The following is a 13291-nucleotide window of genomic DNA, read 5'->3' on the forward strand; positions in this document are numbered from 1 at the left end:
ACCTGCCCGCCCTCTAAGGCGCATGCAACGCCATCCAGCAGCCTGTCGCGCCGACACGTAGTAATCGGGATATCACAGCGCCGCTTGATCTCTCTTTGACTTTTTCATTGACGCGCTAAATGGGACGGCCGCAGGCGTGATACCATATCGAGTCTTTTTACTTGAAAGATGGCCGCCCGGCGTTCTTATCTGGTTCTCAGAAGGAGGCTCTGAGGGCCAGGGGGCGGCATGTCGTGGCATCTCTCTGTCACCACTTGTGACTTGTTTTCCCTTTTTTTAGTCCACTTTCACACTTAATTTTACTTCATCTTTTTTACTTCAAATTGAAACAAAGACGTTTTACTTTCTTTGACGGACGACCATTGTCACAGTAATCGAAACCACTCTGCGTGGAGCCAAAATCTTGAACAATTTTGCTGATTTCTACTTAAAACTAGTTCATTTTGACCTGCTTGTGAACTGTCAGGTTTGACCTAAGGATTTTAATCCCCAATTCATTGATTTCTTCTGGCTGCAAGCTTCACTTGTTGGTAAAAAAATGATGACCAGGAATATGTTAACTGCTTTTATTATTCAGTCAATGGCTTTAATCAAATGTCTTTAGTATTGATTCAAAAGTCTTTAAAATTGTATTCATTCCTACCCTGTTTGGTCTTGACCAAATGTAAAAGTCCGGACTAAATGTATTTTGTATATTTTGATATTCAAAGAAAGTAAACTATAGACTTTGCTGGTGTGAATACGCCCTTAATATTAGCTCTCAGGGGTGAAAGCCCCACCTGGTAAACAGGTTGTCTCAGTAAATGATTTTTCCCCTAGGCGATTGACATCTCAACAATGCCATCCTCCCGCTGTCCTCTCACTGGAAAGATCGCGCCCTCATTAGCCAACGGCATCAAACACAGCACTATCCGCGTTAGCCAACATCAGAACTCAGAGCGAGAACGTGGGCGAGGTCCCTGTTAGGAGGGTCGTTAATGAACACCATACGATGGATTTCTTGCTCCTTAAAAGTGCCATCAAGTGCTTGTTAAGGTAGCACAGATCATAACTCTGCACAGATAGAGTGACGTTTTTGGGTAAAACACGCAGTTAAGATCGAAAACATGGAAGTCAGTTTCCTTCATATTTCAGCGTTAATTGGAGTTGAGTTTTTCACAAATCGATTTTTTAAAAAGTTTAAAGCATAATTATGTTAGTATATATACTAGGGTCGTAGGTGGTGCTGGAGCCTATCTCAATCCGCAATTTATCAATCAGCCCTCAGACAAGAAAACGTACGAACTAAGTCACTAAGATATGACATTTTATTCTGATCTGTTTATGGATAATGTGGAGTAGCAACTTTTGTTGTCCTCATCAAGAAGCTTTTTCAGTCCTCCCTATAAACGGACATTTTGCTTTTTTTTTTTTAAACCATAAGAAGTTAAAGATGTATTTTTTTTTTGTCTATTTTCTGGCAAGATTGACACTGCCTTGTGATGTGGAACATTTTCCTCATGTTTTATTTTCTGAGTGGAGAAGGCCAGTATCCTTCCTCACACTTTCCCATTTAGTTGGATGGCCATGTGTTATTCAAACTGGACTAAACAAAATGACACCAAAGTTAATCCTTGGCCCCGGGGTACTCGCGTAGGGTTAACGGGGGCTGGCATGGACCCCGATTCCCTCACGCTAACTCAGCCACGACTTAGCAAGCTTGTTGGAATTTCACACACCATGTCAAATATTGTCATGCGTCATGATTGACGGTGCATCCATGTTTCTTTCATGAGTGGTGAGCACGCACAGTGTTGACATTTATATCAATGCATTGTGACACCTAAAACACATCACGCCGTTATACACGTTCCTGATCTGTAATATTACTAAAAGATAATCAAAATAAAAATGTAGATTAAGCTGAAATCCCTAGTTTTCGAATTGTGGCTTTAAGATAGAAGATGCATTACACAAAGTTACATATTGCTGTTCTATATCCCAAGTGAGCACGTTGACCCTTGTGCATGTGTGAGGGCTTATGGATCCATAGAGCCAGGTGTAAGTCGTTGTGATGACAGCTTAACAGCCCAGTTGGGCCGGGCCCGAGAGCTAAGCTCATTGGCTAATTAACAAGGTCTTGGCTCGGGGGCACCGTGTTTGCCTTGACTCTGCCAGATTGCCACTTTGAGCTCTTTGTATGTGCGCGTGCGTCTGTCTCTCTCTCTCTCTCTCTGTGTGTGTGTATGTGTTCAGATTAGCATTGTGATTCAACGGTAACAGGCTGCTGTAGTATTAGGAGCAGTATGTGTGGAGTTTGTACATGTGTCGCTCCATGCTGCTCAATATAATATGTCTAAGGACGATGACGCTTGGATATTAATGGACTGAGGAGACCTCAACATTAGAGATTGAAATGTAAAAGAAGTATAGAAAGTGCATCATAACAATGAATCATTGTAAAATGCATTGACTTGCACCTAGTCTAGAGTTTTGGCGATGATCTTTTCTTTTAGAGAGCCCTCCTTGCCTGATGCACACCCCCTTGCTAAAATTTGGCCTGGTCAACCCCCCACTATTGCTCCTCTGTGACCCAAATCAAAGGTCCTCCCAGAGGACCCAGGGCCCTAAACAACGCATGTATTGTCTGAAGCACACGTGCATGTGCGTGTGTGTGTTTTTGTATGCGCATGTGCCTGTGTGCGGTTTCATGTATCAGGACTAAAGTGGAACCAGAAGCCAAGGACTTGAACACTTGAGGTTTTCGGGAGCGTGCCTTCCACAAAAAAGCAATCTTTCACTACGACTATATAACGCGCTTATTTAAGAAGTAGGAATGAGGCTTTTATGGTGTTTTTGTGCGCATGTTAGCGTTTCGTGTTTCGAACTCATGGGGAAACTAAAGAAATTGAAATATGTTGTTGGTCAAATAGTTTTATTTTCCAAACAAGCAAAATATAGGTCACTTTCTTACAAAATAAAAGAAGCCCAGTGTTTGATATTGCTTTCTTTATTTTTATGAAATGACTACATTAGGGTCAACTTTTTTAAATTGCAATTCTTTACTCTGAGCTTTATTTTAATACTTATATTGTTTTTAGGTAGGCTAAAAAAAATGCACTTTCTGAATTGTTAGAGCAACATGTTTAAAACACACTAATTCATTATTTTTAGCCAACATTTGAAAGTCATTAAATTAAAAAAAACATGATGTATGTGATTGATTTTAATTAAATGGACTTACTACACGTTAGTAAAATGATAAAAACTTGTTTTGAAATTGAGATTTTTTAGCATTTTGGAAAAAAAAATGCAAATGCAGAATAAACAATTGCTACATTCATTATAGTATGAAATGCTATGTACATTCCAGCCTGTGTATGACAAAGTGCTGACATATAAAAAGAGGGTTACATGGAGCTAAGATTCGTCGCACTTTGCCGTGCCCCCCAGCTGTATCTTTGTGTGTGCGTGACTGACGAGAGTGGGTGTCCTCTGACAGATGAAAATAGTTTGTGTGTGTGAGAAATAGACACCGTGCTCACACACAGTCAGGCTAAACTGCGTGGCACTGTAATGATTTTACAACACTGATGCTGTGTGAGTGTGCACGATTTAAAGTTGGTAGCAGTGTAGTGGTGTTTTATGATTTGTGTTTGTATGTGTGTGTGTGTGAGCTTGTGTGTGTGTGTGACTTCATGTTTGGACATATGTTGAGTTTGATTTCACACAGACATCAATCCTGCAGGACAGCTGTGAGGACAGCTGCTCCCTCACTCTTGTTCTTCCTCCTCCATTTCACGTCCTGTTTGTGAATTGCTTCCTGTTTCTTTCTTTTGTCATCTCTACTCAATATCTACTGGGTTCTGCGTGATAGACAAAGACGAGTGAACCGCCAAATCTGCGACCATTCAAATTTTTGGCTTAATCTCTGCCTTGATGTGAGTGTGCTTTGATACAGGGTTATGTCATTCAAAACTTATTTTAGGAGAAATTTTAGATCTTTGCTGCTTGGAGCTATTGGTTTTTTGAGGGTTTTGGACTAGTTTCTGCTTCTGTTGTGGCCAAATAAATATATGGTATTTTTTGGCTGTATTTTTTCATGTTAAAAACATGCATTTTTCTTTAATTTTTGGTTGAGGAAAATATAAAAACTCCTCTACCTGACCCCTTTGACAATTATCACCCTCTTCTCCTTTCCTCTACTTGATGAAGAGACGCTAGGGAATTTTTATTCAGGCCACCTTTCTAAACAGCACTTGATCCCGACAGATAAAGATCCATGTAGGGTAAGACTCACGGCCTCCTCCTCGTACGCACTGTTTACCGCCATGGGAGATATAATAAATTGCACATACAAGTTGCATTTTCTTGCTTAAGTGCATCTATAAATTGTTGCTGCTATTTGTCAGGTGCCTCCTTGTCGTCTCTGGCCTCCATGAACATGAGCCGACCTCATTTGTGACTAGAATCCCGATTGATATATACATATATATGTATGTATGTTTATATATTAAATTCCTATTTGTTATTTTTAGTTATTAATCTTTATATTTTTTAGTTTTTAAAATTCTTGACATTATTAGCTGCTCCTTAATTTGGCTAAATGGCTTTCTGAATATACAAGGCACAGGTAATTAGTAGAATGAACAACCTTTTATTGAAACGTAAAACAAAGGGAAATAAATACATCACTACAGTCCAGATGCCAGAAAAGCTATTTGTACTTAATTATCTCACACCATACCACTGCAAGCCAGAGTCTTAATCCCACAGTAAGCAGGCGACTCTGATTTAAACAGAATGAAGCGAACGTCTCGTGAGCTCAAGAACGGGCCCCATACTCTCAACATTAAGCCATACACAATAGACGTGACATGCGCGGTGGCCCTGTTTTGCTTTTCTCGCCCACAAATAGGCTATTGTCCCCGACAGAATTGCACCCAGGGGCCGTGTTGTCGGTGCCACACCGATATCGACAATATATGTGTACAATGTTGGGTATGTGTATGTGTGTGTGTGTCTCGAAATTGCATTTTAATCGAATAATCCAGCATGACATCATGTTTTCCAATCTGGTTCCAGGTTGCCAAGATTCCAAAAAGTGGAGAGTAAATTGAGCATGAAATAGATCAAAAGTACAACCTGAAATTTGGCTGACTTATATCTGGTTTCTGGCATTTAAAAGATGTTTACAGCAGTACTTAAAGCTCTCCCTGGCACTTGTACACAGTTGTGCACTTGCGTTATTGACATCTGATGTGAAAACATACTCCTCGCCCAATTCGCAAAATGAACTGTTTGGGAATTTTGCTGGTTTGGCTGTGGTGTTTTTTTTGCTCCACCCGTTTAATAGATCAAGTTCCATAAACGTGGTGATGGGCCCATGTGTACAAAAGAAAGTTTGAATTGAATAACATAAAAAAAAAACGTAGAACCAGAAAAACCTCAAGATCAACTCTTTCATGAAAAAAATGTGTAAAAGAGTCATTTGTTCAACCTTTGGCCCAAGGTGACATTTTTATGACTTCAATCATGGTCATAGTTCTTATTATTGTTAGTCAGAGAAGTATAGCACAATGGTCAAATAGTAAGCATGTATGATTCACAGTTCAAGGTTCCAATCTGATGGTGACCTTTTACTGAAGTGAAAAGGAAACACTACCACATATAGAAAAAAAATAACGATGTAATTTTGTGTGGCATAGTGTCTGTCTGAGTTTCTTTCTTTTCATTTTTTCTGAGTTTTTGGGTGACTATGAGAGCACCTCAGATTTTTTTCCTTTTTTAATACAGATTTGCAGACTTGCAATTATATTTGTCAACAAGTTCTCTTTATTTTATTATCAAAGTCTGGAAACATACTCATAGTGACAGGCAAGAAATCTAGAGTTTATTTGTGGTGTTGGTGAACACTTCTGGAAGACCCCGACCGACTCTGGCAACCTTTTGCAATTGAATGGCATTTTCGCAAAAGCCAATGTAGCCTATTTTGATCAAAAACAACATTTGTACATGTGGAGATAGTTTCCGAGTTAGAATCGTGACATTGGGTACTATGGTGGCCCACTAGGCTAACACATCTGCCTCAAAGTTTAGAGGTCGTGGGTTCGAATGTTGTCTGTGAAGTTTACACATAACTTTTGTGGCTTTTCTTCAGGTACTCATTAAAATACAACTCACCCAAGATTACACCCTTTTACTAAAAAAAAAACTCAGCCTATATTCACAAAAAGTGTCAGTTTTATTTTCATTCATTGCTATAAATACTACATTCATTTTAAGTATTTGATTGTTAATGATTTTACTCTTATTAGAAGTGTTACCTTTTTCAACAATTTTACAACAATGTCGTTTCAGAATCAACGTGCATGGAGACTCTTCTTTCCAAAGACTGGAAGGAGCGCGTCGAGCGTCTCAGCGCCACCGATTTGCTGGGTGATGTCAAAGGTCAGTAGAGTCTTCTGTTCAATCTTTATTTCAGTCTAAATAAAACTCTGCATCCGCTAAAAAGCTTTAAAATTATGTCTACTATTGGAAAAACAAGGCAAGAAGTATGTAAACCAAACTGGTTATAAAAGTGCAAACATGCTGTAACTCTTTTCCTTTATGTGCATACTTTTAAAGTGCTTGTGCTCCCGGATGCATTAGAGTTGACTTTTAAGTGTACACAATGTAAATGTGGTGCTGATGAAGAGGCGTCAGGATCCGTAAACACGTTGATAGATGATTAAAAAAAAAAAAACTCCCAAAAGTGCAACGTCACGTTGACATTTTGCAATAAGAATAAGGGGACACATTTGAATGCGTCCCATCACTGTAGTGTCTTTTAAACAGGGAATATTGTCAAAAATATTTATGGTTCTTATAAACAGGGTCTATATTAGCTTTTAGGTTTTCTGTCATTTAGAACAAAAAATAGTCAAACTACCCTTCATTGATCAAGTGAAGTCAAGCAGCTACAATTAACGGCAGATAAATGCATGTGAACCATATATAGCCCTCTTGTTTTTTTTCTATTCACTCATTCAACCTTCATTGTTGAGATATCATCAATGCAAGTCATTCAGTCAAGTGATTTTCCATGTATCATTCTTTCATCTATTGTCAAAACAATCCATCCATCATTTAGCTCACATAATGTTTGCCTACCTTTTTACCATCCACTTTGCAATCATCTGTACAAATCCCTTATAATTATATATTTTGTTAATCTTCCATGTTTCTCAATTCACATTGTTGACACTTTTATTGTCTCACACCTCACGCAACAATGTGATAGAATTGCTCCATTGCATTGTTGTCATTTTTTTATTATTATTTTTATCTCCAACTCATCTGATATCTGCGTTTTGCTGAACATATGATTTTCACACACAGTTAGTATTGAACATTAGATACACATACTTGTCCATTACAACCTTCTTCACACACAATAAGACAACTTCATCCGTACACAGTTCAATGTGTGGGAAAGTATCTTTACAAACAACTGAACATTCTAAAACCTGTGCACTAAAGGCAACTATTTGTGGCATGTGCTGTGAAGCATGCCAAATAATGGATACAGCGGCATGAAAAATAGGCTCTATGGATTATCAATACCAGTTAAATATACTATATCATATAACAGACAAACACGGTAATAGTTGAGAAATCATATTTTTTAAGAGCTAAGGAAAGTGTGGCAGTTATTATTTCAACAAAAAAGCCAGGAGCAATTTGGACACCTCATAATTGATTGTTCACCACTTTGTGCCTTCTGATTGGGTAGCCACACCAATGCAGGGTCTCAATCTTGTAATTTTAATTTATTTGTGCTCGAATGGCCATCCAATAAGTACTAGAGAATTCTGGGTTGACCGCATGAGCTTGTTTGATACCCGGGGAAAAAGAAGGAAAGGCTGGAAAACAAAGAGACAAGAAGATGAGAATATAGCCTTTGATATAGGGGTGCTAAGGGCTAATTCTGGGTGTGTTGGTGTGTGTGTGTGTGTGTGCGTGCACACGCGAGTTGTCTAGCCCATCCGGTAGGGGGCCTCACAGAAGGGGACTACAATGGAAACTCTTTTAGTATGCAGGTAACGTCGGGGCCACCCTTCAGTCTCCCTGCTTGGCCCCAGGGCAGTGCCTTATAGACAAACACACACACCCAAACACATGCGTTGCATCATAGCGCTTCTTTTTTGCACTAACATTTCCATCAAATTCCCTATTGTCCCCGACACTATTGTTAATTTTTTTTTTAACTTTCTCACAGCAACAAAGAAAAAACAAATATATGAAATAAAACTTATTTGAGTCTTCACATAAAGATACGATATTGTCTTTTTCTGAAGGAGTAGTTTTTTATTTGAAAAACATTTTCAAATAACCGTCGTACATTTTTTATTGAACAAATCTTTTAAAGCAAAAACTATTTAATGGCAACAAATTCATTTTGGCACATTCCCAACTTTATTTATGCCACTGTACGTATTGACAAAAAAGTCTTATCACAATTTCCCGATCCTTTCTTGTTCGTAAAATAATAGCGTTAAGATGTAAAAAAAATCTCCTGTTTAAGAAAAGAAAAATCTACAATGCCAACATATCTGATCTCTTCTATAACCTCTTCTGAAATCCCAAGAATGTGAATCATAAAGGAGACAAAAGCTTGTAAAAGCAAGTGCCTTTTATTGTTCTAGAAGTGCAGACATACCGTGCCAGTCACTCGGCGTGTGCGGGCATGACCAATAACAGATTTTCACCTTGTGTGAAGAAGTTTGCGTTGTTACAAGTTTGCCGTGAGTGACGTTGGCTGAAAGAGCACTTTGACTTGAAGGCAAAAAAAGTACACAAAGCTGTAGAAATTCTTTGGAAATTCTAATTATTTTTCATTGAGGATCAAAGAATGATTAAACTTTCAAAAGATTATTACTAATGTGGCTTGCTCAAAATTAAAGAGAAAAATGCACTACTTGAACTAAGTGGGAGGCAGTCAGCACATTGCCGACATAAAACAAAAGTTACCTCACTTTTATTTCCCAACATTTCAGTCATGCAACTACATATATATATACATATAATAAATCATCTAATAGGTAAAATGCAATGTATTTTTTAAACCTGTCTCCTCAATTTCATGACTTTTCCGTTGCGCTTATAGTCACAAGGATCACAGGGATGCCAAATGCCACACCCTGAATTGGTTGACATGTCGCAACTTATTTATTTACTCATCATATTGCGGTGTAGGGACGGCCAAGTCCATAGAAGAGAAAGAGCACCAATTGTCCTCCATGATCAGCCAGCTAATCAGCTTGAGGGAGCAGCTCCTGTGCGCCCATGACGAACAGAAGAAGATGGCTGCCTCCCAGTTGGAAAAGCAACGGCAGCAGATGGAACTCGCTCGGCAACAGCAAGAACAGGTACGCTCAGTCATTTTATGTGCGCTTATACCACTTTTTTTCCATTCGAAATTCAGAACTTTATTTAGTTCTGTAGTACTGATGTTAGGATCGCGAGGGTGCTGAAGCCTATCCCATTTTTCCAATTTCTTGTCACTTTACAAAGACTATCAAAGTGTATAGAAGAGGTAAAATGATCAAAATACCACCCATTGTATGTGTGTCTGTAATACACCGCCTATATCTTACAAGGTTCAATAAACAAACAACTTTCAAACCATCAAATGGAAAAGTTGCAGTTTTGGTGTCACCTGCCTGTTTGAACAAATAAGCTTTTAGCTGAAAAGAGTCATTAGTATATCATAAGTAATACATGCTTGCTGTTGTCACAATAATGAGCACATTAACAGCATCATTAGGGCCAATGATTTTGGGTCAGTGTGTGACAGGCTGTATAGAATGTGAAAGGGTGCTTATCATAACACATTCATGTGTTCACGGGCTGACAAAGGACAGGAAGATGGCCAGAGAAAAAAAAAAGATACCTTTTTACACCCAGCAGTCATCCAGCTGTTGAGGCATGATCGTCCCCTAACACCCTGGAGACAAAATTAGCCTTTAATGAAATATGACATGAGTGCAAATGGGCTCCCGCCTTTCATTTGCTGGCCTGTAATTACGTGGCGGAATAGATGTACCGGATAACCCATCCCGAAGGCAGAAGATTTTTCCCTCGTCAGGTGCTTCACCGTTGGCGATGGATCACTAATGTTTGAAGCGAAACAAACTGAGACAGCGTGTTGACTGATGTTCGCTGAGGCTAGCTCGGTAAATTGCGACAATCTGCATATTCTTATTGATAAAAAACAATAGTCTTGTAAAAGACCTGTCGATTACTGTGCCTCCATTCCCATTGACAGACGTGTTTAGTTGAGTAAGTGTATTAGAAGAAACTTTTTATGCTACATACAAGCTTGTATGTGTCCATTTTGAGAATTGAAACAACTACCATGTGTCAGCGATTAAGATTTTTCCCCCAACCCATTTCAAACTCACTTTTCCATAATATTTTAACTATATGAATGCTTATTTTGTTTTTTAGATTGCTAGACAACAACAACAACTCATGCAGCAACAACATAAGATCAACGTTCTCCAACAGCAGATTCAGGTGAGTTCTCGGATTAGTATTTTGATCTATTTTTTACCAAAGTAAATCAATCTATATTTCGCTCACAAAACGAGACATCTACCTCTTTCTACTCTTGAATATATCCCCACACTTTTGTTCAAAATGGCGACATTGGCCCTAAAGCATACCGGGTGCTACCTACATTGCTGTAGCTGTTTTCTCGTATTCATTCCTTGGCCTCTGTACTCGTTTCAAACCTGTTTATTGTACGTTCCATTGATGGACCTGTCGTTGGATGGCGGTAATAACAAGGCAAGCTTAGGCTTCATCTTTTGTTCTCTACGTGTAGAGGTGCGCCTCCATCAACGAACACATAGTGACCCTGTAATTGCAGCGTTGCGGCAGGGTCATTCACCCTTGCATTGATCCCCGCAGCTGCAATCGATGCCCCCAGTTAACTTCCCACTCGTTCTGGCTCCTCTTTTCACTGCTGTGCTTTCTTTTTTCCTTCTATCTAATATTTCATTCAACATTGACACTATAGACAATTGCGACACTCTACATTATTATTTTCCCTAAATGGAGACGTGGTGTGTGAAATGACGACATGACTTCGTAGGAGGAAGATGTGATTTTCTTTTTCTCTTTACTGCTTTTTCCTGATACAATTTACATAATTTGGAATCATAGTTTGTATTAACATGTAAGGACAGTTGTTTCGTGAGGCTCTGATTTTAGACTATTACTTAATGCAAAACCTGACTTTTGTGTCATTACAGTATGTGAAAATACAATAGACAGATGAGACAATATAATATTTCCCTTCTTAATTTTGTAATTCCTGAAAGCCCTTTAAAACTTGATTAAGCAGCCAAATAGGTAAACTAGGTATATTAAAATTTGAGACTTTGGAGCAAAAAAAAAAGTAGAATAAGTAATATTTCGGTTTTAAGTCGAAGCAGACCATGGACCGTGACTGGTCCCTAGTCCGAAGCCATGACAACAGCGCTCTCGGCATCTCGCCAACACGTGCCATTGTTGCCTCATTGCCGCACACTTTGCAGCACATTGAAGCAATTCCGACCTGGCGTGGAGCGAGCGGTCCAGCTGAGATCTCTGCAATAACCCGCTGCTATCCTTTTAGAAGCGGTTTGTTCAAACTCGCTCCGGCGCCCGTGCCTCACAGCATGGACCAGAATCCGAGTTGTTGCACCCCTGTGGTTTGATGGCCCTAATGAAGTCCAATGTGAGCTTTATCAAGGTTCACGGGGGCGGGGCCCTTGTGCCTAAAATAAGTTAAAAAAAAAAAGAAAAACAACACACACATATACACAAGAGCTCGTTAACTACTTCACACCAGAAGCAGCAGACGAGAGATCCAAAGCCAGGGGTTCGTGGGGATGGGTGTGGGGGGAACGGGAATCCTGCTGATGACAGCGGGTCGAGATTGTCCAATTGCTTACATTGCTTTGATTGAAAAAAAAGGGATAGAAATGGAGGTCAGGCACAATCTAAGCATCTTTTGTTCACAGTTGGAGCGTCTCACAGCATCCACTTACACAAGGACACTAACTTCATCAGGCTATCTGTCTAGCTCGCAATTTAATTAATTAAGTGCTGCACTACCTCAAAGTTCTAGTTTTCTATACGGCATATTTGTGAGTAGAATTTTTGGGGTTGCTAATTAGCAAATGATTCCGCCAATCAAAAAAGTGTAGTCACTCCTGATGTAAAATGTCACCAAATGTAATATTTCATCGCAATACAGTATCCTAATGCACTTTGTTTACTCAATTTGTTTTGGAACTATCTTAAACAATCAGCAGAAGATATATTTTGCCATCAAATTATAGATTTGTTAGCTGTTGAAAACATCTGGTTAGAAATGATTGGTTATGAAAATTCGACTTGCTTTCATGTTTTCTTGTTGAAATGATTTATTTTGCATAAAACCTTCCTCATGTGCAATCCACACACTATATTTGTCCATAAAGAGTCCAATGAAAATCTCACAAACCCTCCGTTTTGCCATTGAACCACTGTTTGTTCAGACCGGTCTGCTTCCACTTATCAAATCCAGACGTCTTCTCGGCCAAAACTCTCAGCAGAGATGACCACGCGCTACTGTTTGACATGGCTACTTGGCTTCTATAGTATGGACATAGTCCGGCCGACACACTAAGTTTTTCCTTCCTATGGGTTCCGAAAATATGCTGTTTTCAAGCCACTGTAAGATCTGCACGGAAGCACCAAAACCACAGTTTGAGTGTAATTTGCTTCATGATGAAATGCAGCTTCCACAAGGAAGTGCAGTAATTCTTCGATTATCGCGTATTCACTTATCGTAAATTCACGACTAAGAAAAATCTAACAAACATATATTGGTCCATGTTCCTGAGTGTATTTGTTCCTTTACAATTGTGTGTGTGTTACTGCTGCCGAGTTCAAAGTGACCCGTGTTTCCTGTCATGTGGTTTTAAATGGTGTAGAGAGCCAGTGGGGGGATGTCCACAGGTTAAAGAAATACTTCCGAAGGCCCCTTTGTCTTATAGATATGGTTACACACATACAATCACATCCACTTGGGTTTTATTAAACAGGCTTGAAAGGCCAAATGTTGCCTTTTGTATTGGATAGTTTAGATTTTATTGTTATGTTAAGGGTTTGTTTCATTTTTTAATGTTTCAATTTGAAATGTAATCATCACGTATGCTGGCACAGGACACAATCTTGTTAGCCCTTTTTTTATCATATATCCCTCTTTCTGACAAAGATAATATCTTTATAGGCA

General features: G+C 39.1%; 1 protein-coding gene across 4 annotated transcripts in view; it reads left to right on the forward strand.

Moving 5' to 3' along the window:
* The window catches only part of LOC144208529 (transcription factor SOX-6-like), a 59990-nt gene that overhangs the window by 24941 nt on the left and 21758 nt on the right, over positions 1-13291 (forward strand). For all 4 annotated transcript variants that reach the window (XM_077734442.1, XM_077734433.1, XM_077734458.1 and 1 more), the window contains 3 exons: positions 6340-6429; positions 9217-9389; positions 10471-10539. In XM_077734442.1, coding sequence (XP_077590568.1) covers positions 6340-6429; positions 9217-9389; positions 10471-10539 — 332 coding nt within the window. The remainder of the gene's footprint in view (positions 1-6339; positions 6430-9216; positions 9390-10470; positions 10540-13291) is intronic.

Source organism: Stigmatopora nigra, chromosome 2 (assembly GCF_051989575.1).
Source record: "Stigmatopora nigra isolate UIUO_SnigA chromosome 2, RoL_Snig_1.1, whole genome shotgun sequence".
In the NCBI taxonomy this organism is placed as follows: domain Eukaryota; kingdom Metazoa; phylum Chordata; class Actinopteri; order Syngnathiformes; family Syngnathidae; genus Stigmatopora; species Stigmatopora nigra.